The sequence below is a fragment of the Microcaecilia unicolor genome, chromosome 9 (assembly GCF_901765095.1).
Source record: "Microcaecilia unicolor chromosome 9, aMicUni1.1, whole genome shotgun sequence".
NCBI lineage: Eukaryota > Metazoa > Chordata > Amphibia > Gymnophiona > Siphonopidae > Microcaecilia > Microcaecilia unicolor.
Window position 1 is genome coordinate 172126939 of NC_044039.1, and position 27920 is coordinate 172154858.

The window sequence follows — 27920 nt, forward strand, 5'->3', positions numbered from 1 at the left end:
CTCATGTCAGTGCAGGGGGCCCGGCACGGAGGGGGGAGGGAGTGGTGGCGAGGAGGGTAGCAGGACATGGGGGGAGGGCAGGGGGGAGAGAGAGGAGGGTTGCTGCACATGGGGGGAGGGCAGGGGAGAGAGCAGCACGGGGGGGGGGGGGAGGCCAAGGGAAAGAGGAGGGTTTCTGGATATGGGAGGAGGGCAGGGGAGAGAGGAGGGTCGGTGGACATGGGGGGGAGGGCAGGGGAGAGAGCAGGGTTGCTGGACAAGGATCAATGGAGGGGAGGGGAGGGGAGAGCTGGGGAGAGTGGAGGGTTGCTGGACATGGGGGGAGGGCAGGGGAGAGAGGAGGGTTGGTGGACGGGGGGAGGCCAAGGGAAAGAGGAGGGTTGCTGGATATGGGGGGAGGGCAGGGGAGAGAGGATGGTTGGTGGACGGGGGGAGGCCAGGGGATACAGGAGGGCTACTGGACATGGGGAGGGCAGGGGATAGAGCAGGGTTGCTGGACATGGATCGGGGGAGGGGAGGGCAGGGGAGAGAGGAAGTTTGCTGGACATGGATGGATGGAGGTGAGAATTATTACATTTTGCAAAACACAAATCTCGCCCGTTTTAATGTGCTTAACGGCTAGTTAAATAATAATGGTGATAAATACTTGAACATTTATCTTGCATAAATATCCTAAGTTCCAATTCTACAAAGTTGGGATATGCATGTCTAAAAATGAAGAACATGCAAATGGCATGGGGGTGTGGTCTGGGCAAATTTTGGAGGGGACTAAGAGCATTTATTTGCTATTTGACAAAGGAAAAGAATGTTTATGTCCTACCAGATTTACATTGGGAATGACACCTGTGACACAGGACATCTAGGTTTCAGAAAACGTCTCTATTGAACAGCGCTTCACTACGGGGATAAGGGGAAATTGTCCCCTTAATCTCCCAGCACTTGATCCCTGCTCCCCCTGTAAGCCAAACTGGCAAGGGATACCGGATTCTGTGATAGCTTCAGGATGAGTAAATGTTTATGCTTTTAAATGGCTAAGGTTAACGTTTATGTCCAAGCACATAAATGTTTAAGTTATAGAATAGCAACATAAATGTTAGTGCTCATTTTGACCCGTTCATATTGCAGACATTTTTCTAAAAAGGATGTTCATGCCGAATCTAGCCAGTGCATAAATGTCCATTTCTCTCTGTGTTTTAGAACAGGCTGTACATTGGCAGTTTATGCTCTAAAATACTATTGACACTTGGGACATCCTAACCTGGATGTCTTAATTCCAATTTGAATATTCTTTCTAAAATGCTGCTCCACATAAATTACTGGGCAAGATAAACCAGTATTTGATCTGGTTCCTGAAGAACTTGCAATCTCAATTTGCATATATAGGAAGAAAAGGTTCAAGCTGACAATGAATGTGGGTGGAAGGGAGAATTCTACTGGTTTCTCAGCTTCACAGCATGTGCTTTTGATCATTAAGTTGTACCTGGGGTCCAGGGGCAGCTCCCATTGCTCTAACTGTGGTCCTCTGACTCCTTGCCCAATACACACTGCCCTCCCCCATTTTCTATGGAGACATGCTGCCAGTTCAGTTTTGAGTGAGTTTGAGCTTTGTACTGTACTTCCCAAACTCCAACACTCTTTTCACAAGACTGAGAAAATAGTGTGGGAACTTGAGTAATTTGCTGAGAGCTGTGGGATGGTGAAACAAAAAAAAGAACAGCTGTTCCAGAGGAGGTGCTGTCAACAAACATCTGGAGGAGGTATAGAGGCGATTAAAAGAAATTGTGAGAGTCAGATGAAGAGAACACAGTGGCAACAGAACTGTGGAGGGTAAGTGGTGGGAATATTAAGTGGGGTTGAAACTGGCCTAGATAGGGCTGGAGAACAGTATATATTTTGGAAAAATTATGTGAGGTTGAAGAACTGGAGGGGAGGACGGGAAAAGATTAGGAGAGAAGAGGCCACTTTACAAGGTTTGCAGAGCTTTTTTACATATAAATACTAGTGTTTATTTATACAAATGACCAATGAATGTGAATAGCCATTTTATATTGCTGACATTTACATGCATAGATTATAACATGCAGTTATTAGGGGGCATGTTGGGCCCGATTCTATATATGGCACCTAAAATTAACACGCATTAGGCAAATACACCTAAGCATATTCTAAATACCGTGTGAAAATCTACACGCAGTATTTAGAATACGCTTAGGCGTGGTTCATGCAACTAAATCTACGCACATCCATTTACATCAACGAAAAGCTGGTCTAAATCCCTGCGTGTAGATTTATGTGCACTGTTCCATATTTTATAAAAACATACATAGATTTTGGAACGCCCATTTCCACGCCCCTAAGCTGGTCTAAATCCCTGCGTGTAGATTTATGTGCACTGTTCCATATTTTATAAAAACATACATAGATTTTGGAACGCCCATTTCCACGCCCCTTTTTTTGCCTGTGCGCGTTAGAATTTAGGCGCAGTACATTACAGAATACTTAGCAATGTGCATGCGTAAATTCTTTTTGTCAATTAGTGCTCATCATTGCATGTTAAGATCTTATTAACAATGCTCAAAAGCTTGTTAAAACAATCTGTGCACGCAGTTATAGAATACACCTAGATTTACGCACAGAACCGTACGTAACTTTAATCGCGCTATATAGAATCCGGGGGGGGGGGGGGCAGAAAAATATGTAAGTCAGATTTTGCAATGGTGAGTATGTGCATGATTAACAAAACTGGACACTGCCATTTGCACCTACTCCAAAACAAGTATAATTATCAGCTAACTGCTGGTATGGATTTTTGGGTTTACATGAGTGGAATTGTGCTTACTTCTGTGGTGTCACTGGGTTTCTTAATTGGCTCTCCCTGGATGTCCAGTTTTGAAAAATCTAGAACTTATACATTTAAGTATCGGCACTTATGTGTGTGAGGTGTGAAATCAACACTTGTACAGTCATAATCCCAAGTGATGTTGCTGTTTTTATTCTTTCCAACTCAACAGAAGTTGGAAAGAATTAAACAAAAGGGATTGAGAATGTCTGTCTGTGGCCAAAATAACTCTCCAAATATTTAATGGAATGGGATGAAACTTGGCATGAGGGAAAAATTAGTAAAAAGACACAAAAAGTTTGAAAATGGGTCAAATCGGATTGGAGGTTCAAGAGAAATATGTTCACGCCCCCCCCCCCCCCTCAAAAAAATGGATCAGTGAGAAAAGGAGTTCCAGCTTCTGTAGCACAGAAAACTTAACAGAAAGACACACTGAGTTTGAAAATCAGCCAGATTGAACCAGGAGTTCCAGAGAAATGTGCCCCCCCACCCCCCAAAAAAAGAAAAAATATGATCCAATCCACCTTTTTTTTTTTTTTTAAAAAGGATTTCCATCTTCTGTAGCATAGAAAGAGGGCCATTTTTGAAAGAACATCCAAGTCAGAATAGAGACATCAATCTCAGAACTTTCGAAATGGATGTTTATCTCACATGCATTTTTGAACTGGAAATATGTCAAGATTTCCTGTTCGAAAATACCTGAGATGGATGTCCATGTGCTGGAGACATCCAGTATGAACAGCCATTTTACAAACTGGAATTATGAACAGTGGAAAATGAAGGTCATGGACATCTGTATAGCAGCATTCTTAGAAAATGGCCACACAGATATCCATGCAGAGCAGCGGGGCAGCCTACTGGTTAGTGCACTGGAATATAAATGCTGATATTCAGTGGCTGACTAGTAAAAATGGGACTGCTTTTTATGTAGTCTGATTTAATCACTGTCTCACGATATAGCCAGTTTAGCGGTAGGTGCTAACTGCGAATATTCAGTAAGAAATAACTGGTTATCTCCTGCTGAATATTTGCAGTTTAGCCGCAAAAATGCTATTTAACCAGTCAGCAGTTGTTTCTGATCTGTTAAATAACGCTGAATGTCGGGAAGACTGAGTTTTACAGAGACTGGTAGCGCTATAGAAATGATTTGTAGTAGTAGTAGTTAAGGATTCTCAGCTTTTGGGACTAATTTACTAACTTGAACCAAAGACTGTCTGCATTCACAGTGTTTTTATGAGAGATTAACCCCAGAATATTGCTTGCTATGTTCTAACAACTGCACTCAGGTTCAAATCACAATTTAACTTTTTTTTTTGTAATTGTGGACCCTCCCGGAACAGAAAAATATACTACTAATAATCATTTCTATAGTGCTACTAGATGTATGCAGTGCTGTACACATTAATACATACAGGTACTTTCTCTGTCCCTAGGGGCTCACAATCTAAGTTTTTTTGTGCCTGGGACAAGAGAGGATTAGGTGACTTGCCCAAGGTCACAAGGCGCTGCAGTGGGAATTGAACCCAGGTTACCAGGAGCAAAGCCTGCTGCATTAACCATTAGGCTACTCCTCCACTCCAATAGTTACTGTACCTGAATGTATACCACTTCAATAGCCTTCAGACTTGCAGGTGGCTTATTTATTTAGGTACAGCAACCACTACCTACTCTGCATGCTGCTCTGTTCGGAATGCGTATAATACCTGAAGCTGTCACAGATCCCGGTATTCCTTTCCAGTTTCACTTTCAGGGGAAAGGGAGGGGGGACAGCAAATTGCTTTGAATTGGTTTGAATCTCATTTTTCCAGTCGTTCTCAGTTGGTATGCTGGAATTGTGAGTTATCTTCTCACAAATGCTTAGAGCGAGGCATACCCCAGGGTCCATTACTTTTGCCTCTGATTTTCAATTTGTATCTTGTTCCTTTGGCTGAATTCATTGAGATTTGGGGTTTTACATTCCTGCCTGCAGCAATGCCTCAGCATGTGACTCATCTGCCGGGCTGGGAACCTGGCAGCGGTCCAAGGGCTCACCACTCAGACCACTGACAACAGTCCAGATTTGTCAACTTTTAATAAGGCCTTGATGTCATTGCTGCTAGGCTGCAGGAACATCATTTAAAACCAAATCCTTCCAAATCTCGTACAATACTGGCAATCCACCTATTCCAACTATGACTCCCTTTTTACAAGGACAGGCTACTTCATTAGAACCTGTAATTAAGATATTAGGAGGCTCATTTTCAAAGCACTTAGCCTCCCAAAGTTCCATAGAAACCTATGGAACTTAGCCTCCCAAAGTGCTTTGAAAATATGCCTCTAGGTGTCACCTTGGATTCTAGGTTATCCTTCGAGTTCCGTGGTGCATCAGTAATTGAAAGTTGTTTCCGTGCTTTATGATTTATTAAGGCTGTGCGTGCATATGGGACCAGTCTTCACTTCATAAACTAACACATGCCTTAGCACTTAGTAGACTTGATTATAGTAATACACTATTCAGTGGATTACCTAAATACACCACCAACACTCTCCAATCTATTCAAAATTGATAAACTTATTAAAGGGGCACATAAATTTGATTGACTGCCTTATTCTTACCTTATGAAATATAAAATTTTAGTTTTAGTACACAAGGCATTTTATTAGGTAATGCCTCTGTATTTATCTAAACTACTAATTCCATATTGCCCCCTTAGAACACCTCGCTCACAATCTCAAAATCAGTTGGATATTTCCTCTATTTATCGTGCAACAGCGGATTCAATGAGAAAGTCAACTTTCTTTTTTTTAGCTCCTACTCTTTGGAATGCTCTACCACACAAACTGCATATTGAAGTTCATTTAGTGTTTTAAGAAGGATCATAAAATATACCTTTTTAGGTTAGCCATTTCAGTATCATGACTCGCTCAGCCTTCTAATCAGAGTATTTATTTTAGTGATGTGTTGTTTGTTGTGTCAGTGACTATAAGGTGTAACTACTGCTGTTGTATTCCTGAACCCCTACGCCAAGCCCCCTCCCTACCCATCTTCAAATCTTTGCTCAAAGCTCACCTCTTCAATGCTGCCTGCGGCACCTAACCTTTTGAAAATCTAGACTGCCCCACTTTGTCTGTACACTTGTCTTTTAGATTGTAAGCTCGTTGAGCAGGGACTGTCCTTCTATGTTAAATTGTACAGCGCTGCGTAACCCTAGTAGCGCTTTAGAAATGTTAAGTAGTAGTATTACTAGAACATAGTGATGAAAGTTATTGTATGTGTACATTTATCTTTGGATTTGGGCAGGGTTAGGTTTTAGGATTAATGTATCTATGGGTTGTGGAAGGGTTTTTAAGGGGATATTTTAGTCAAAAGTTATACTGAACCTCCTTTGTAAACTACTTTGATTTGGGATCACCTAGAAGGGCGGTATATCAAAAGTTGTTAATAATAAATAAAAGTATCAGTTTATGCACATCTAAACAAACAAATGGTACTTCTAAAACTAGCAACTTAGAAGTCCTTCTACTAAGGTGTACTAATGGATTCAGCACATGCTAACGATTAGCGCACACAATCAAGCATATTTTCAAAGCACTTAGCCTTCCAAAGTTCCATAGAAACCTATGGAACTTTGGAAGGCTAAGTGCTTTGAAAATATGCACAGCCCATAATATACATATGGGCTGCATGGCATTTAATACACACTAATTCATTAGCACTTACTAAATCCATTATTGCACCTTAGTAAAAGAACCTGTGTGACAGAACAATTTAAGCCTGTAAAATGTATTGGGTATTTCCTGAAGTGTATTTCTCTAGTTTGGCCAGCAGGTGTGGCATGTTTATGTTTTGAAGCTGCTGCAGAACAAAGGCTATTTTCTTTGTGTAAGCCTTTTGGAAAGGCAGTCTGCAGCATACTTTCAAACTCTGGGCTCTGATTGGTCCAGGAGCTCAATTTCATTTGTAATGTACTGGCTTTTGCCCCAGTCTTGACCAGGAAGAAAAGAGAGTAGGATCTTTTTGCTGAGGCTCTATGAACAGTTATATGTCCTGATCTTCCCAGGTACTACTTAGCTAGTATACAAATATTTAGTTTTATAATTGATCCAAATTTCAGTTACCTGTTATTGTTTGCTGATTGTATTTTTTCTTTCATAGTAACATAGTAGATGACGGCAGAAAAAGACCTGCACGGTCCATCCAGTCTGCCCAACAAGATAACTCATATGTGCTACTTTTTGTGTATACCTTACCTCGATTTTTATCTGTCATTTTCAGGGCACAGATCGTATAAGTCTGCCCAGCACTAATCCCGCCTCCCAGCCACCAGCCCCGCCTCTGCCATCCAATACCTCTGCCTGTCTGGACTGATAAAGAATCCTAGTGGTTTGTGTGTTGGGTCTGTGAGTGCTTTCTGGGAACAGGCAGCTCCTTGTGATTCTGGGCAAGCCACTTAACCCTCCATTGCCTGCCGCATTGAGCCTGCCATGAGTGGGAAAGCGCGGAGTACAAATGTAAAAAAAAAAAAAAAAACTGTGGGACCATTGGGAGTGTGGCACCAGTAACCTAGAAATCACTGGGGATAATTTGAGAGGGAGACTCACCCAGAGGTGGTTGTGATCCAGTCAGTGGGAGGAGGGTATTAGTGTACAGCACAAGTGGTGCCGCTACCTGTTAGGTCACGGAGCTACTGGCTCCGTGGACACCGACGGCCTCAACAGCCAGGAATTGGCTGTTGCAAAGTCGCGCGACCCGACCCCTGGAGGAATTGGAGAACCAGCTGTGGTCTGCGGCTGAGCTCGGCTCGCTCTCGGCGGTGCCGGTGGACAGGCTGGGTGCCTCGTGGCATTGTCGCGGGTCGGTTGACCAGCCAGGTCGCGGCGGGAGTCCTGAGCACCTGGAGGCACGGTGCAGATTTGGCTTTGCCGCGCAGGAACACCAGATGCTCGGGCAGGGCTCCCCACCGATCCTCCTCGCTGGCCCTTCCCCGTGCATGCCGATCCGGCGCGGGTGAGCGGGCGGGCGGCCCGGGGCTGATCGCGGCTGTCTGCTGCCACGTGGCTGCGGCCTGTCCCCTTCGCTGTCGTCCATCCGGCTGGTCCCGAGGTCCTGTGCGCTGCAGCTGTGCTCCCTGGCCGGAACGGCCTGGGTGCGGATCGTGGACCACGGGACTGGGATCCATCCTGCGGTGGTGTCGGGGTGCGACCTGTGCAGCCAGACAGACAGGAGCGGGACAGGAGCCGAGAGGAGGCAGAGTCCATCGGCCCCAGCTTATTCTAGCCTGCCCATCCAGCGACCTGTGCGACCGGGCCGACGGGGGCAGGGACAGAGGCCGAGGGGAGGCAGAGTTCCACCGGCACTGGCCTGTTCGAGTCTGCCAACCCGGCTTTTTCCCTCCCTGTCCAGTCCATCTCTTCCAGCCACCCGACCCAGTTTCCCCCTGTTGCTCCAGTCCGCCTGATCCAGCTTCTCCCTGCCTGTTCCAGTCCGCCTGTTCCATCTTCTTCCTGCTTGTTCCAGTCCGCCTGATCCGGCTTCTTCCTGTATGTTCCAGTCCGCCTGATCCAGCTTCTCCCTGCTTGTTCCAGTCCGCCTGGTCCGGCTTCGCCCTGCTGTTCCAGTCCACCTGATCCGGCTTCTCCCTGCTTGTTCCAGTCCACCTGATCCGGCTTCTTCCAGTCCACCTGATCCGGCTTCTTCCTGCTTGTTCCAGTCCGCCTGATCCAGCTTCTTCCTGCTTGTTCCAGTCCATCTGCTCCAGTTTGTTCCAGTCCGCCTGATCCAGCTTCTCCCTGCTTACTCCAGGCCTTCTGCTCCAGCCTGCCTGCTCCAGCTTGCTCCAGACTGCCTGATCCAGCCTGTTCCAGCCCGCCTTATCCAGCTTGCTACAGTCCATCTGCTTCAGCTTGTTCTAGTCCGCCAGCTCTTGCTTCAAACCATTCCAGCTTTTTCCAGTACTGCTGCTGTGCTCTTCACCGCACTCACCTGCTCCTGCCTGCCTGCTGCCCATTCCACCTGCTCCTGCCTGCTAGCCACTCAACCTGCCTACTAGCCAATCACCTGACTGACTGACTGCCCACCCTGAAACCTGCCTGCCTCCCAGCCCATCTTCCTACCAGCTCATCACTCCCTGCCCGACTGCTCACCCTCACCTGCCTGTCTCCCAGCCCATCTACCTGCCCTGTGAACACCTCAATCACTACTCATGGCCCCCATTCACATTCTACTCCTTGCCCTGTCCCTCCCTAATCTTTTCCCCCTCCCACCGCTGTATACCACACGATCTCACTACCCATCCATGTCCTCTCCCGTCCTGCTCACTACTGCAATACCCTACCTACCCCTGTGCCCCACCACCTCACCATCCCTATTGTCCTCCTCCTCCTTCCTAGCTCTCAACCTTCAACACCTCCTTCCTGCCATGAACCCTTCCCCATTCCTCCTAAGAGCATCCCGCCTTCGTCGCCCTTCCTCACCCACCCTTCTCCGCACTCTCTTGCTCCTTCTCCTGCTATCCGCGGGAGACATCAATCCCAACCCAAGTCCCCCACACCTGTCCTCGTCCTCATCTCATCTATGCAAACGTTCCCGCGATATCTCCAATCTCATCTCTATTCCCCTCCTCCCCCCTCCCCTTCTCGTGCGCCCTGTGGAACGCCTGCTCAATCTGCAACAAACTTCCCTTCACCCACGATCTCTTCATCTCCCATTCCCTTCAACTGCTCGCCCTAACTGAAACCTGGCTCACCCCTGACGACTCTGCCTCAATCGCGGCCCTATGCCACGGAGGCTATCTTTTCTCCCATTCGCCCCGCCGAGTTGGTCGCGGAGGCGGCGTCGGGCTACTACTTTCGCCCTCCTGCAGTTTTCAACCTCTCCACCTACCTCAGTCTCACTGCTTCTCATCCTTTGAAGTTCACTCCATCCGTCTATTCCACCCGCTGCCACTCAGAGTTGCAGTCATTTACCGCCCCCCCCCCTGATAAGTCCCTCCCTTCCTTCCTTACCGACTTCGATGCCTGGCTCTCCGTTTTTCTTGAGCCCTCATCCCCATCCCTCATTCTTGGTGACTTCAACATACACATTGATAACCCATCCGACTCATATGTTTCTCAGTTCCTCACTCTTACCTCCTTCTTCAACCTCCAACTGAGCTCCTCCACCCCTACTCACAAATCTGGCCACTGTCTTGATCTCGTCCTCTCTTCTACTTGCTCACCCTCCAATTTCCGCGCATCAGCTCTTCCTCTCTCTGACCATCACCTAATCACATTCACACTTCAGCACCCTCCCCCTCAATCTTGGCCAACACCAAATACTACTTCCAGAAATCTCCAGGCTGTTGACCCCCTCGCCTTATCCTCTAGTATCTCTGATCTCCTCCCTTCCATCATGTCCTCCGAATCTGTTGACAAAGCTGTCTCCACTTACAATGCCACTCTCCCCTCTGCTCTAGACACCCTTGCACCGTCCATCTCCCGTCCCACAAGGCGTACCAATCCCCAGCCCTGGCTGACCCCTTGCACCCGATACCTTCGCTCCTGCGCCCGTTCGTCTGAATGCCTCTGGAGGAAATCTCGCACCCATACTGATTTCATTCACTTCAAATTCATGCTATCCTTCTTCCAATCCTCCCTATTCCTCGCCAAACAGGTCTATTACACCCAATTGACTAATTCCCTCAGCTCTAACCCTCATCGTCTCTTCACCACCCTCAACTCCCTCCTCAAAGTGCCCTCTGCTCCCACCCCCCCACCCTCTCCTCAATCTCTGGCCTACTACTTCCGTGACAACCTCGAATTCACCACCAAACCTTCTCCTCCTCTTCATCCTATAACCCACTTTCTCAACCAACCAACCCAGGCCTCTTTCTCCTCTTTTCCTGATATCACCGAAAAGGAAACCGGCCATCTCCTCTCCTCCTCGAAATCCACCACCTGTTCCTCAGCCCTCATCCCCACCAACCTACTTAACACCATCGCTCCTACTATCACCCCCACCATCTGTCATATCCTCAACCTCTCTTTCTCCACTGCAACTGTCCCGGACACCTTCAAGCATGCTGTGGTCACACCACTCCTCAAAAAACCATCTCTTGACCCTACCTGTCCCTCCAACTACCACCCCATTTCCCTCCTACCCTTCCTCTCCAAGATACTTGAACGCGCCGTTCACAGCCGCTGCATTGATTTTCTCTCCTCTCATGCCATCCTCAATCCGCTTCAATCCAGCTTTCGCCCCCTACACTCGACAGAAACGGCACTATCTGAAGTCTGCAATGACCTGTTCCTCGCCAAATCCAAAGGTCACTACTCCATCCTCATCCTCCTCGACCTATCTGCCGCTTTTGACACTGTCAATCACAACCTACTTCTTGACACACTGTCCTCCTTTGGGTTCCAGGGCTCTGTCCTCTCCTGGTTCTCCTCTTATCTCTCCCATCGTACCTTCAGAGTACACTCTCATGGTTCATCCTCCTCCCCTATCCCGCTCTCTGTTGGAGTTCCTCAGGGATCTGTCCTTGGGCCCCTTCTTTTTTCAATCTACACCTCTTCCTTAGGCTCCCTGATCTCATCTCATGGTTTCCACTGTCATCTTTATGCCGACGACACCCAGCTGTATCTCTCCACACCAGACATCACTGCGGAAACCCAGGCCAAAGTATCGGCCTGCTTATCCGACATTGCTGCCTGGATGTCCAACCGCCACCTGAAACTGAACATGGCCAAGACTGAACTTATTGTTTTCCCACCCAAACCCACTTCTCCTCTCCCTTCACTCTCTATCTCAGTTGATAACACCCTCATCATCCCCGTCTCATCTGCCCGCAACCTCTGTGTCATCTTCGACTCCTCCCTCTCCTTCTCTGCACATATCCAGCAGATAGCCAAGACCTGTCGCTTCTTCCTCTACAACATTAGCAAAATTCGCCCCTTCCTCTCTGAGCACACCACCCGAACTCTCATCCACTCTCTCATTACCTCTCGCCTTGACTACTGCAACCTACTCCTCACCGGCCTCCCACTTAGCCACCTATCCCCCCCTTCAGTCCATCCAGAACTCTGCCGCACGTCTTATCTTCCGCCTTGGCCGATATACTCATATCACCCCTCTCCTCAAGTCACTTCACTGGCTTCCAATCAGATACCGCATACAGTTCAAGCTTCTCCTACTAACCTACAAATGCACTCAATCTGCAGCCCCTCCTTACCTCTCTACCCTCATCTCCCCTTACGTCCCTACCCGTAACCTCCGCTCTCAAGACAAATCCCTCCTTTCAGTACCCTTCTCCACCACCGCCAACTCTAGGCTCCGCCCTTTCTGCCTCGCCTCACCCCATGCTTGGAACAAACTCCCTGAGCCCATACGCCAGGCCCCCTCCCTACCCATCTTCAAATCATTGCTCAAAGCCCACCTCTTCAATGTCGCTTTCGGCACCTAATCACAATACCTCTACTCAGGAAATCTAGACTACCCCAACTTGACATTTCGTCAATTAGACTGTAAGCTCTTCTGAGCAGGGACCGTCCTTAAGTGTTAATTTGTACAGCGCTGCGTAACCCTAGTAGCACTCTAGAAATGTTAAGTAGTAGTAGTGGTGGACCTGAGCTATGCTGGGGATAGACCCTCTAAGTGGCCGGGGGATAACCCCAGGCAGGAGGCTAGGCCTTTTGTGACAACCCGTTAGTAATTTGCTATATCATATTGATCAAATCACAGCAAGGATGATTATAATGTAAACACCGAGGCCAACATAAAGTAAAAGACAGAGTTAAATAGCAGCAATGAAAAATACAAAACCAGAGGAGACTTCATACCTAAGGGCAGGGATAAGGTAGACTGCTGATGGGTTACATGAGACAACAGAGTTTAGACCCTGTCATACAACAAACCTCCGAAGGCTGACAGTCAATGTCACAAATGAATAAGCATGCCTTCAGGGTAGTCTGTACATGTTTCCATTGTCCAGGATTGCAAATATAAGAAAGATTATATTTTTTTACAAAACCAGCATATACTGAGGGGCAAGGAGGGAGAGAGGGGCTGCATCGGGAGCAAGGAGTGAGAGAAGTGCTACATCAGGTCAGGTAGGGAAGAGAGAGATCCAGTGAGGGAGGTAAAGAAGAAAGAGGGCACAGAGAGGGAAAGAGGTGCTGGACTTTGGGGGGGAGGGGGGGACAAGGAAAGAGAGAAGTGCCAGCACCTGCAGGAAAAAAAGGAACAGGGAGAAGTGCTGGTCCTGCAAAGGGGAGACAGGAGTGATGGACCCCTGGGGGGGCAGATGGAGGGAAGAGAGAGGGAGAGATGCTGGCTGGGAGAGGGAGACTGGAGGAAAGGGGAAGGAAGAGAATGAGATGCTTACAAGTTGGGGGGGCACAGAACAGGGCAAGAATAAAGACACAGAGATGGGAGATGCTCAACATGGCAGAAAGACAGGGGTGATGTTGGGTCAGATAGGGATGCAGAGAGACGACGTACGGTAGACACAGAGAAAAAAGAAGTGCCAAATGGACAAGGAGACTCTGGAAAGACAATTAAGAGGAGAGCAGAAATTTGAGACCAGGACCAACACAATAAGAAAAATAAAACAACCAGACAACAAAGGTAGAAAAAAGAATGTTTTCTATTTATTAATTGGAATATGTCAGTTTTTGGAATGTGAATCTACCAGAACTAGTTTTAGACAAGGCTGGGGCCCACAAGAAAAACCTCACTCACTGGCCTTCAATCTCCAGCTTTTGGATGGGCCACTTTTGGCATCTCCGTGAACAGTGGTACCTAGTCTCTTCATCATCCCAGTCCATTTCAGCAATAGAGTACAGTCAGCTGGAAAAGGCTTTAAATCTGAAATACATGCTCATACCTATGAGAGATTAAGAGGTTTTAAGCATTATGGGCAGTAAAAGTGTCAGAGCAAGAGCACTGGTGCTTTCATTCATTGCTTGGAATCCCAGCACCAAAAGAAGGCTTAGAGAAATGTGACCTACTGCTGGACGGATTCAATCCATTCAAGAGGTCTTCCTTCCTCTAGGCCCCTGATGGCGAACCTATGACACGCGTGTCAGCACTGACACGCGTAGCCATTTTCGATGACACGTGGCGGCGGCGCCGCCGCAGTGTGTTCCGCCCTCCCTCCTCGCTCCCGGAAACTAACCTTAAAGCCTCCTTTCACGTCGCAGCAAGTAGCAGCAGGGCAGGCCACTCCTTCCTTCTGTGTCCCGCCCTCGCCTGACGTAAAATTCGCGAGGGCGGAGCACAGAAGGAAGGAGGAGAGGTCTGCCCTGCTGCTGCTTGCTGCGACGTGAAAGGAGGCTTTACATAGTAAAACATAGTAACGTAGTAGATGACGGCAGAAAAAGACCTGCATGGTCCATCCAGTCTGCCCAACAAGATAATCTCATATGTGTATACCTTACCTTGATTTGTACCTGCCTTTTTCAGGGCACACTGTACAAGTCTGCCCAGCAGTATTTCCTGACTCCCAACCACCAGTCCCGCCTCCCATCTCCGGCTTTAAGGTTAGTTCTGGGCCTGGTAGCGGGTGGAGGGGGGGCCCAGCGACCTCAAGTGGGCAGCGATCTCGGGTGGGGGGGGGCCCGGGGGCGGTCCTAGTAGCAGTGATTTTTCTCGAAGTGACACACCACCTGAGTTATGCTCGGTTTTTTGGCGAATTTTGACACACCAAGCTCAAAAGGTTGCCCATCACTGCTCTAGGCAATCCTTGTTATTCTTTCAATCCCTATTGTGTCTGCTGTTAGACATCACCTGTGTAACTGCTCTCATTTATGTTGGTGCTCATATGTTTTCTTAAGGACAATCACAGATTCAGGAATCTTCAAAAAAAATTGTCCAGACTTATAATCACAGCACATCTCTGGAATGCCTCTAACTGCCACCTTTTATAACATTCTCTGTGCGGTTGCTTAAGTTTTTAAGAAAGCTTTCACTTAGCTTGAGAGATGGATGGGTCTCGATACGGTCCATGTTTCGCCAAAGCTGTTTCAAGACACCCGCCAGAGAAGCTTTTGAATTTTGACTGTGAAGTGTCCCTAGTTATTTAAATTGTCAACTGAAATGGGTATAGTGGGTTTGGGAGGATTCACAGTTCCCTCAAGTGAAACAGGTGGGGGAAGGTATGGGCCTGGGTCCACCTGTGTACACTACACTGCACCCACCACTAGACTACTCCAGGAACCTGTATGCTGCACTAATGGACCTGGCTATAACATCTCAGGTTGTCATAAAGGCTGGTAAGTTCTATTTTTATTCATATTTTGGGGGGATGGGAGGAGGTCAGTGACCACTGGGAGAGTAAAGGGAGTTCGTCCCTGATTCCTTCCAGTGGTCATCTGGTCATTAAGGGCACATTAAAAACAAGTCTAGACCAAAGTGTTTAGATTTTCACCCTGGACATTTTTGTTTGCTTCCATTATTGCTGTAAAACGTCTAGGTGTTAGGCACGCCCTAATCCTGCCTTCGAAACACCCCCAACGTGCCCCCTTGTGAGTTGGATGCACAAATTGCATAGTTAAACTTCCGCAAATTAAGTACGGAAAATATTGATTTGGACGTTTTGGCAAGAAATTCGTCCAAATGGTGCTTTATGACACTTTTTGGACGTTCTTCTCTTTCAAAAATGAGCCCCAAGAACTAGCCCTGCCTATGATTGATTACCCCGACCTACCTCTACACTTCGATTTGCTTTCTTTCTCTCTCTCTTCTATGAGCACTTTTTTGAATTTTGTGCTACTTAGCAGCAGTGTACTGTAATTGACGGTATATCAAATTTTTGTAAATAAGAAAAAGCACAATGGAAACCCTCCCAAGACCACCAAGTTCCCAGTTCTACTGCCCCTTCCTTCTGCTGCTCTCTAGTGTGTTGTGGAGTGCTGCCGCCAGGTACGGAAGTGTCGTAAAGGCAGACAGGAAGCTTTGCGGCGGCGGTGGCTCTTTACGGCCGGCGCTGAGTGGAGAGTGGGAGCGGGGTTAGAGGCGCTCGTCGGGCTTAGTGACGGGGAGTATTCGGAAGCCACGAGCGGGCGCTTCGGGGCTTCCAGCGGGCTCTCGCCGTCTCTTTCCGCTTCGTCGGGGGGTATGTTGCGCGAGCGCTGCCCCTCTGGGACGCCCTGAGCATGGGCCGGGCGGGGAGCCGGGGCTGCGACCAGCGTCCATGCCTCGCTCGCCTCCTTTGAAGTTTCCTCTCACGTTATTTCGTGGCCTGTGTCTCTTCCAGGATGGCTGAGGTGCCGCCTGGGCCTAGCGTCCTCTCTCCGCCGCCCCCGGCTGACATCTCCCCCTTCCCCGGGGGGGCCGGCATCTGTACGCCGGGCGAGGAGGTGTCGGGGCGCTTCGGCCACGACTCGGACCGCGCTGGCAAGAAGGATTTTAAAGCGCACCAGGCGGACGACGGCGGCGAAGCCGAGAGCGTCAAGGGTCACCACCTGCTCCACCACCACCTCCACCATCACCACCACCGCAACAGCCACCAGCTCAACGGCCTGATCAGCCCCGAGCTCCGCCACCTCAAAGCCTCCTCCTCCTCCCTGAAAACTAAGTTCGTGACGCGGGGCGACTGTTTGAACGACGACGCGAAGGCGGGACAGGTACTACCGGAGAAAAGCAGAGGCGGAGGAGGGGTGCAGCCCGGCGACAGCCCCGACAACAGCAGCAGCATGAAGCCCGCTCAGCATGACAGGACTGCCTCGGGGGACAGCGGCTTGGCCGCCAGCAACGGACTGGAGCGGCTGCGGGACGGCCAGCCCGCCGCGCTCGCTGCCTCCCTGGCGGCTTGCAGCCTGCACGGCTCGCAAACGAACGATCGCGCTCAGTCCGTCGAGGACACCACCATACGATACGTCCGATACGAATCCGAGTTACAAATGCCAGACATCATGAGACTGATCACCAAAGATCTGTCCGAACCTTACTCCATTTATACTTATAGGTATTTTATCCACAACTGGCCTCAGCTGTGCTTTTTGGTAAGTGTGGAAGAAGTGGCAAGGGCCATCCCAGCTGAGGAGGAGAAGGACGGAATGGTGTGCAAATAGTTGGAGCACGAGGTGCTGAGTCCTCTTGACAAATTGTGTTCTTATGTGTAAATGTGCAAACGTTTTGAAAAGTTGTTGGAAGTGGCATTAAAATAAGTTAATGAGCAGTTGGTGGTATACAAATAGTTTTCCTGTCTGTTACGTTTACTTGATCGTCAGTTTTCTTGGTCTTGTATTCTGCAGAGATTCAAAGGAAAACCAGTTTGTGTACTTCCAACTTAGTAAAGCATAAATCAAGACACTGATTCGTTTTTTTGACGTTTGACCGAAGAATACAGCTTGTTTTTATGTAGCCATGTTTGTCTTACTCTAGTGTAGGCTTCTGAGTGGTTTCCTTGCTTCTCCATCAGGCTTTTTCACTCTACCAAGAATTTATACCTTACAAATTTTATTCTTATTGTTAATTTAGAATGATAAACTCTTGACACTGTCTGTGGGCTAGAATTGTTTTAGCTGAGGTATTTGATTATAGGACAGTTAATAGATTTACTAGCTCAAAAGGCAAGCTGCTGTCAGTTTTTATTTTAATTTTCAGTCATTTATTGCCTTCTTTTCAAAGTGTATTTTTTCACTTCTTTGTCTCTCCAAATGTGTGGACCTTTGATAGTTAATGGTACCACAGAAGAACCAAAAAGACCTCCACAGTCTCAAAAGCACACAGCAAAGGTGATGCAAATAAAGAAACTAGACAATGGTAAATAGTCAAAGTTTATTCAAATACATACCAGACTGGACACGAGTTGTATTTTGGCCAATATGGCCTGCTTCAGGAGTCTTGTCTAGGACGTAAGCCTCTCAAACTACCAGCAAATGCTGAACTAGTCTGTAAATAAACTCCACTCAAGCAGAAACAGGAGTGTAAAATGCAGTCGGATAACTCTGATATCAATGTTCAATAACGCAGTATACAGCAAAGCAGTAACAAGTTTCATTGTTTCTCACCTTCACTGTGTGTGTTGATAGTTAAACATAGTTGTTAATTTGTACAAACTAAGGGGCCCTATTTCTAAGCTGTGTTAAGCACTAACATGTGCCTAATGCATCTAAAAGTGAAGTACTATGGGATGTGCTCAGGTGTCCTGCAGTACCTGTAAAATGTACATGTGCTAACCAGGCGCTAAAAAAGTTCTAATGTTTTTTGAGGGAGCAAAGAGTGGGTGTTCCAGCCCTAACTAGTTAGCGAATCTACGCTATTGCATGGTAACTGGTTAACGCAAGGATGTCACGTGAACCCTTACTGCTTACAAAATGGGTATATAAGAACACAAGCATTGCCATACTGGGACAGTCGGAAGTTCCATCAAGCCCATCCTGTTTCCACTTTTTTTTTTCTGCAGAGTGAACACAAGCTAATTATTAAAAAAAAAGTGGAAATGTTATATTATCGTTTGTGGAGATTTTTTTTAAGCCTATGATTGAAAAATAGAGGCGTATAATGAAAAAACACCTGATGTTTTCTGAGGCTTTTTCCTCCATGTTTCAATAATTTTGAGAATTAAATATCTTGAAATTTGATCTTGTATGCAAGACATATTGAATTTTTGTGCACTGTTCTAGTGAAGTTTGTGTTTTTTTCTTAGGTTAAAGTAATGATTCATGATTTATTATGCTGTTTTTTAAATGTTTCATATAGGTTCTACAGAATGCCCAGATTATTACTATTCAGTAGCACAACTGTATACATGATTTATTAGCTTGTAGCGAAGATTGTCTTTTATCTTCACTGGTAAAACTTCTTTGATAGTGATTTCCTTATGGGCCCAGTTAATGGAAGTCTCTTGACATGGGCACAAAATAGAATAAAACCAAGATTTGCTCATTGTATTTGTATGCCATCTGTTAGGGCCCTGTTTACTAAGCCACGCTGTAGACATGCTAGTGTTTTTAGTGTGCGCTAATGCCAGGAATATATGGGTGTTCCTAAATTTTAGGGCGCGCTAATGCTAGAGATACCTCTTAGTAAACATGGCCCTTAGTGATGTTTGGCTGTCTAGTGAGTTTCACAGAGGTACATTATTAATATGAATTGGGGGGGGGGGGGCTTGTAAGTTGGTCCATTGTGCCTTTTATAGATCTTCTGAAAAAGTTATTAAGAATAAAAGGGAGCAGTATATCACAGTGAATAACAAGTGGAAGAACCTTTGGGCCTAATTCAGATTTACACCATTACCCAGTTCTCAGTAACACGAGTTATGTGCCGAGTCTATAAGATTGTATGATACTTTTTACATTACAGTTCACACTTCTATACAGCAATCTCCCCAAAGAGTTCTGTTTGGTGCACAATCTAAAGAAGCAGGATAGAACCCTGGAAAATTTAATTATTTAAAAAATAACTAAAATACAATCAATATGTTTTTTAAATAATCATAAAAGAAGTTTTAAGAGCTTTGTTAAATGCAGAATAGAGAAATATTTCCCAAATTTTTAAAGGTAATACATTCCATGAGTGCGAAGACCAATGATAAAATATACCGTTAAAGTTTTGTATATGCTTCCTTTGTGCTAGGAAATTATAAGAGAAAAGGCAATCTGCTACCTGAGGACATATTCTTAAATGATTGAATTAGATTCTCCAAGTATAATGGGGCATAACTGTGAAGTATTAAAAAAGTCAGAACAGAGTTTTAAAACAATTTGAGCCCTAACCAGGAGCCAGTGAAGCTGAGATATAACTGGAAAAATTATAAATGTGTTGCAGTGTTCCATAGTGTTTGAAGTTTTATAAGAAGACCATCATTTCTATCATCATCTATCATCATCTTATATCCAGCGCTGTACACTGGACCCTCGTTTAGGCCCACATACAAAACACTGCAGTAATCCAAATGAGATAAGACAAGAGATTGTGCCAGTAATCTATAAGCAGAATAATTGAAAAAAAGATCTCATTTTTCTCAGTTTCCTCATAGTGTAGAAAGCTTTCATAGCGATTTAATATGGGGTTCAAATGTAAGATGCTCATCAAAAACACCCAGTATTTTTGATTGTTTTTCCAATTGAAAAGGAGTTTCTTGTATCAGAAGTTTCCAAAAAAGGTCTGTAAGAATTCCCTAAAACTAAAATTTTGATTTTATCATTGTTTAATTTCAAATTTAAAAACAGTTGCCCAGCTGGAAAGAATTATAATACATTTCTTCCTGTGATATGGAGTGTAATGATTTATCAAAAGGTATAGTAATGGTCCCGTTGTCAGCATATGTATATGTTTGATATCCTGCTGACATCTGTCAAATGGCTAACTATGTCATCAAGTTAATATGGGAGAGAGGGGTGAGTCCTGCGGAATGCTACACTCGCTTTGTTTTCCTAGAATGCAAATCTACTTTGTGCGGGAGATCCATACCCATCTAGAAGGTTAAATTCAGATTGTGTGGGCCAGATGGCATATCTCTGAACTCATGATTGGCTGTTTCAGATTTAGGACTTGCACATGACCTTTTACAGTTTTAAGCAAAGAGCACAAACTAGCAGAAAAGTTAGCCCAGTGTTTATAGGGCTCCGAAACAATTCAAAGCATTCCTCACATCCTTGGTTTCTACCACCTTGACTGTGAAGTTGGTACCCCAAACATTTGACTTCAGCCTCTATTTTTCTAATCTCTGACTCCGACTCCTACTGTTGTTATGTTTTAAATGTTTTTTGTTCTGGATCTAAAGAACTGGTAAGTATAACTTATTATATACCAGTACTTTAGATCTATGACAAAGATTGTGTGTATGTATGTGTGTGTATGTATATATATATCAAACATATAAATGGCGAGTGACCGTACTCACTCGCAAATGCGCAGTAGAGACTTCCCTCTCTGTCTCGCCCCCGCGTCAATACGTGATGACGGGGGCAGGACAGAGAGGGAAACTGTGCGAAGCCGCCGACATTGCTACCGCTCGCCCCCCCTCCACCCGGCCCGAGCACTCTCTTCGGTATTGAACTTACATCAGCAAAACGCAGAACAGCTGAGCTCCCGTCGCCTTTTCTTCCCTGCATGTGTCCCGCCCTCGCCGACGTTACGTCACACGAGGGCGGGACACAGGCAGAGAAGGAAGGCCGACGGGAGCTCAGCTGATTTGCGTACTGCCTACGTTTCGCCGATGTAAGTTCAATACCGAAGAGAGGGCCCTGGCCGGGTGCTGGGGTAGCGGCGACCTCGGGGGGAGAGGTAGAGGAGAGGGGAGGGGGCCTTGCCAAAACCCCATACTAGCCCGTTTTAACGGGCTCAACAGCTAGTGTATATATATATATATATGTGTGTGTATGTATATGTAAAATGATGAATTTATCATTTATTGTAATTTTTTATTTTGAAACTAGAGTCAAGTGGGGTACATGTTGACCGACTTGACCCGAATTTGCTTCCAACTCCACAACCCCTGGTGGAGATGAAAACTATCTGTATTCAAGAAAGCTTGAGACAAGCACATTTAAGGGAGAGAAAGGGATTAGTAGATGGTATGGATGTTCAGACTGGATAGACTACATGATCTTTTATCTGGCTTTTTTTTTTTTTTTTTTGTTACATTTGTACCCCGCGCTTTCCCACTCATGGCAGGCTCAATGCGGCTTACATATTGTATACAGGTACTTATTTGTACCTGGGGCAATGAAGAGTTAAGTGATTTGCCCAGAGTCACAAGGGGCTGCCTGTGCCTGAAGTGGGTATCGAACTCAGCTGCTCAGTTCCTCAGGACCAAAGTCCACCACCCTAACCACTAGGCCACTCCTCCATTTTTTCTCTGTTTCTGTGAATAGGAACCTTCATTTGTATTGACTATCTGCAGGAATTCTAGAAAGTGAAACAGATGATAACGTGAAAAAATTGACCAAAAACAAATTACCCAAATTACCTCAAAGACAGCAATAAGTTATCATTTTCTAATCAATATCTTATGTTTCTCACTGTGCTATCTCTTTCAGTTATAAACACTAAATACCATAAGAGAGCAAAATGGCATGTTTGTGTTTGATAATTAGAAAATCATGATTTATTCTTTTTTTTTTCTTTTTAATGTTTGATTTTAAATGAAATTTGATAGTGTTGTTTTGGTTGTCATAACATAAGAGTTGCCATACCAAGGGTCCATCTGGCCTAGTATCCTGTTTCCAACCGTGGCCAGTCCAGGGCACATGTACCTGGCAGAGTCCCAAAAAGTGGCAAGATTCCATGCTACTTAACCTCAGGGATAAGCAGTGGCTTTCCCCATATCTACCTTAATAACTGTATAGATTTTCTTTCAGGAATTTGTTCAACTCTTTTTTTTTTTTCTTAATCCAGCTATATTAACTGCTTTTACCACTTTCACCAAGCAATGAGTTTCAGAGTTTGAGTGAAAAAAAATTCCTCCTGTTTTGTTTTAAATGTGCTACTATGTAATTTCATGGGGCATCATACTTCCTGAAAGAGTAAACAATTGATTCATGTTTACCCGTTCCACAATGTTTAGGATTTTATAGATCTCTATATTATACCTCCTAGCTGTCTCTTCTCCAGGCTGAGAAGCCCTAACCACTTTAGCCTTTCCTTGTATGATAGTCATGTTGGTCACCCTTCTTTGTACCTTGTTCAGTTCCACTACATTATTTTGAAATGCTGTAACCAGAATTGCAAACATTCAAATTGTGGTCTCACCATAGAGTGATTCATTATTATAGTCTCTGTTTTATTCTCTGTTCCTTTCCTAATAATTGCTAATCTTTTGCTTTTTGGCCATTGTTGCTACACACTGAGCAGAGGACTTCAACGTTTGGTCCATGATGACCCCCTATACCTTTTTCCTCAGTGGTGACTAGCACTGGAACCTAGCATCATGTAGCTATAATTTGGGTTATTCTTCCCAATGTGCATCACTTTGCACTTGTCCACATTAAATTTCATCTGCCATTTGAATACCCACTTTTGTAGCCTCCCAAGGTCCTCCTGCAATTTTGCGCAGTCCACATGCAATTTAACAACTTGGAATAGTTTTGTCATCTGCAAATTTAATAACTTCACAAAGCAAAAACAAAGCTTGTAATGGACACTATATAACCTTCCCTCTTCTCGACCCCCTCTGTATCTGAAACACATGTACCTTACTCGACCACAATATCATCTTGTATTTGTTTTTTTACCAGACCTGGCACACGCCTTCTTGGTATTATGTAAGCGACATTGAGCCTGCAAATAGGTGGGAAAATGTGGGATACAAATGTAACAAGTAATTCCTATTTCCAGATCATTTATGAATGTGTTAAGCACTAATCCCAGGCCTGTAGAGATCCCTGTGGCACTCCACTATTGACCTTCCTCCATTGAGAGAAATGGCCATTTAACCCAACTCTTCTGTCTGTTAACTAGTTCCCAATCCACAACAGAGCATTGCTTCCTGTCCCATGGCTTTTTAATTTTCTCTGAGGGACTTCGTCAAAAGCTTTTAGAAAATCTAGATACATTATCTTTATCCAGATGTTTCTTCATGCCTTCAAAACAATTTAGTAGATCGGTGAGGCAGTACTTCCCTTGCTGAATCCATGTTGACTCTGTCCCATTAAACCATGCTTGTCTACGCAGTCAGTAATTTTTGTTCTTGGTAACAGTTTGTACTGTTTTGCCTAGCACTGACTTTATGGATACAGTTTGATAGCAAGCAGGAAGCAACTAGGAAGTATGCTCATATTGTGAACTTTTATGGTTACTCACGCCTTGACACAGCGTTATTTGCGAAACCTTGGCCGAAGTCGGTGTGTTGAACCGATAACCCACTTGTTGCTTTGTATCTGCACTTGAAAGCTAAGTTACTCTTTTGACTTTCACATGCTGTATGGATCCTGAGCTGATTCTGTCGAGCTTTACCATCTCTTTTTACTTACTTTGGAATTAAAGGGGATTTTTGCCTATGATGATACAATTCCCAACAAAAGTCTTCTCAACCCTTGTTATTACTAAATGACTATTTGGGTTGGAGGTTGGGTTAAATTCAGAGGTTTTTCCCTTAATTCCCCTTAAATTAGATGCACTACAGAAACCATAGTCTACTGTTGAAATTACTGTTTTTTGCCACTACATGAGAGAGTTCTTTTTTGTTGTTGTATATTTACATGTAATACCCTCTCTTTTTCAAGTTGTGATATACAGTGTTATGATTCTGCCGGTTTGGCTGAGGGGGAGGGGGGACATCTCTTCTGATTGGCTGCCAGGGGTTGTGCTGACGTCAGGGGATAGTACTTTAGCCTGCAGCTGAAGAGTTTCTCTGCTTTTGCGTTGCTTATTTGGTGGTAACAGGAAAGCCTGATAGGTTTCTCTCAGAACGTGCTCTAGGTTCTGACAGGGATCTGTGTTGTATTAGAGTATTCTTTTCCTTCCCTCTGGGTTAGCTGCTGCTGTGTGTGTGTGTGTTTGTTTAGTGGGCTCTGGGCTGAGTGAGAGCATTCTCCTTTGTTTGTTTGTTTTAAGGATTTCTCTTCCCAGTGTCCCTGCTTGCTGGCTCAGTGAGCTTAACCCTTTGTGTTCTGTGTGCCTCTGTCTACAGTGGGTTTGAGGCAAAGGCTTTCTGCCTTCCTTTTGTGTCTGGTTCCTCTGGCTTCTGCCTGGGGCTCCTACCCTGGTGGGGGGGGGGGTGGCTGTGTTAGTTCCCCTGTCCTGCGCTAGTCCCCTGCGTGGGCGTGGCCCGCTCTGGTCCTTTGTTTCCCCCTCTGCCCTATTGCGGGTGTTCAGCACGTGTCTGGCATCTTGGGGCCCTCTGGGTTCTTTCACCCCCCCTGTGTGTGATTGGGTTCCAGTTCAGCCGTGAGGCTCGCACGAGTGGCTCTGTGTGCGTGGGTTCCGGTTCGGCCGCGAGGCCCGCCTGTATGCCTATTTCCCTTCTTCCTGAGGGACTGTGGGGAGGGGTAGCTTAGGGGGTATTGTGTAGCTGGGGTGTGCGGTGGTGGGTTGGCCTCCCCTTGGCCTGGGTCGGCGCCCTGCTGGCCTCGGCCAGGGCCCAAGGGCTCACAACCAACCCAACAGATTACATACAGTTTGATAGATCACAACTAATGATAACCATAGGTAAAAATAAGTAAAAATGTACATATTTGAAAGCAATAGCAAAATGCTATACAGACTAAGGAGGTACATTTTTGTTGTGTTTTAGCATGCATTATATTATTTAGCATTCATTAAATTTAGTGATCTTCACTAGCAAGCCCCACTATGGAGGGAATTAAGTAAAGATTGCCCAAAATTAGATGTCAGGATGATGTGTGCTAATTGCAAATCCTATAAAGGTAGTTCCTCATGGAACTGTCTTTATAAAATACTAGCTTAGCACCCAATTTTATGTCCTTTGTACGCCAGCACTTGCATCAGCCAAAGGCTGGGGTATATGCTTGCGCCCAACTGCTGTCAGGCGCAGAAATACAAGTATTGTACTACAACTGCATGCCTAAATCTTGGGAACACTCCTAACTCACCCATGCCACATTCCCTTTGGCGTTGTGTGTGAGATGAGTTAGGTGCGCAGATTATGGAGTAGGGTCATAGGGTAGATCCATGTGCATCTACTTATGATTGCCAATTAGCACTAATTTTCACCTAATTAGTTTACATGCTAACCTGCAAGCCATGCCCAAAATTGCGCAACCAACTTTGGGCGACATGCAGAATTTGGGGGTTTGGATCCAAAATGCCTGAATGAGAGAGAACAAATATCTTACCATGCAGTGTTGCAACATGTTGACCAGTATGCCAAAATGACCTCATATCCCCGAAAGTCTCTCAACAACCTTGTCCTATGCCAGGAGTGCTCCATGTCGGTCCTTGAGATCTACAACCTAGTTGGATTTTGCAGCAAGAAAAAAAAAATTCTCTGCCCTATTGCTGTTGGTTGATTAAAGGTATTCCTTCTGCTCCCGGGGGGAAAAAAAGGGAAGAAAAAGATGGGAACCATATCAGGGGCCCTCAGGGATGGCCAGCAGCCTGCAGGCTTTGCATTGAAATTGAAGGTCACTGCACTAAGTAATGCATGCTGACACAAAATGGCATGAGCTATTTTGTTTAGTCTGCTATTTTGTGTTAGCATACACAAAAATGAAAGTAATCAGAATGAAGAAAATGAAACTAAAGTAAGATGTTTCTCTTGCCATACCTCTAGTGAAGAGGCTTCTATTGAACCTTGCTTGCTTTGTGATGCTGGGTCAAACAGCAGAATTCAAGAATTCCCAGTTAGGCCCCTTTTGGCTCAGGTTTTTGAAAAGTAATAAATAGTGCTATAAAGTGTATACCTTTTCAGGATTAGTGGATTAAAGGAGCTTTTCACTTCGATACAGGGGTTTTCAACCCACTCCTCGGGATACACCTAGCCAGTCAGGTATTCAAGATATTTATAATGAATATTCATGAGAGAGATTTGTATACAATGGAGGCAGTGCAAGCAAATTTGTCTTGGTTATATTCGTTGTGGATATCTTGAAAACCAGACTGGCTTGTATCTTGAGGACTGGATTGAGAACCTCTGCTTTAACATAATAGTTTGAATGTTATTAACAGTCACATATAGTGGTAAATTCTGTACATGTCGGCCGAAGTTAGGTGCTAAGATGCTTTGTCCTAAGCATGAATTTTATATTGGCAATTGTGCATGTAATTATTGAGCCTGCCATGAGTGGGAAAGCGTGGGGTACAAATGTAACAAAAAAAATCGTTATAGAGTAGCAGCATTAGTCCACAGTTAACATGCCAACATTTAGGCACAGCCGCATAGGCCATAGCAGTGGGTGCTCTAAATGTCTGCACTTGCACACACAACCAATATGATTCTAAATTTTTGGCACGCTCCCCTTGAAGTTACAAGCTATAGATTTTGAGTGCTAAATTAATAGAATGGCACCTTTACCACAATACTTCATTATACAGAGCACAGGGGAAAACCATTTTTCAGTATGACCAACAGCATTTGCTAGCACCCCATCGGGATGGTGCTTGAAAATTGGAAAGCGTAAGTGCTCATGTTTTTGATTTATTTTTCTGCCATAAAGACTCCTATAAAGAGAAGATTAAAAACAACACGATGTTGTGTCGAGTCTTCAAACCTTCAATAAACCTTTAATTAAAGAACATCTTCCAGATTCTGGTGTCCTTGGTCGCTCTCTCACTTTTTGTGTTTTAAAACATCAAAGTGACATTTATAGGAGGTTTTTTATGACCTATGATTGCAATGGAGTCCCATAACTTTAAACACCATATTGTTTGAAGGTGTTGTGGTTGATTACTGAGGTCCCCCTTCCCCCCCATATTTTTAGAATATAATTGAAATATAACTTGTTTGCAATATAATTATGGATTTGTTAAAATTGCTTGCATAATTTTTATGATTGATACAGTTCTCATTGCAAGATTTTTCTTCAATTTGTGTTTGGATTTTTACTTTTAATTCTAACCAGTAGTAATCGGAGATTTGGTGTTTTAGGTTTGTATATTTTTGAAAAGCACTTTAAATTGTCTGATCCCCTTTATTCTAGAACTTGCTTTTCTTTGAAACTTTTTGCTGCTTTTGCATTATTAATGGTCTTGGGGTTCTTTGAACATCTCTTTATTCTACACCCCTCCCTTTTTCTTTCCTAAATTGTCTATTCTGATTCATATTTCCTATGAAATGAGAATCTAATTTCATATACAGCAGAAGAGAGTGCAGGAGGGGAATTGGATGGAGAGTTTTAAATGCCCCAAAGATGTAAATGATGTGCAAGAATCAGTTTTTTTTTCAGTAGAAAAGTTCTAGAACAAGGGATCATGGTTCAAATTGTAAATTCCCAAGTGCCAGAAGAGGTACTAGATGCCTGAAATAGTGGAATTGGTGGAGCTTAAAACAGTAACATTTCAAGACAGCAAGGGATAAACATAGAGGATCCATTCCTGAAAGGATGTAAGGGTAAAGCTTGACATTGGATAAGTTCCACAGTATTGCTTCAGGAATGGAAAGATTAGATGGGCCGTGCTGTCCTTACCCCACTATCATTTTCTACTTTTCTGTGGAAAGAAATGGCAGTAACTGTGCATGCAAGTTAGTTTATTTATTTTATTCTCCCAAAAAGTGTG

At 45.0% G+C, this 27920-nt stretch overlaps 1 protein-coding gene across 1 annotated transcript in view; it reads left to right on the forward strand.

The window, feature by feature from the left end:
* Positions 1–15760: 15760 nt before the first annotated feature.
* NAA30 (N(alpha)-acetyltransferase 30, NatC catalytic subunit) overlaps positions 15761–27920 on the forward strand; it is a 56563-nt gene continuing 44403 nt past the window's right edge. The window contains exon 1 of the mRNA XM_030213928.1: positions 15761–16798. Within this exon, the coding sequence (XP_030069788.1) occupies positions 16052–16798 (747 nt within the window). The 5' untranslated portion in view covers positions 15761–16051. The remainder of the gene's footprint in view (positions 16799–27920) is intronic.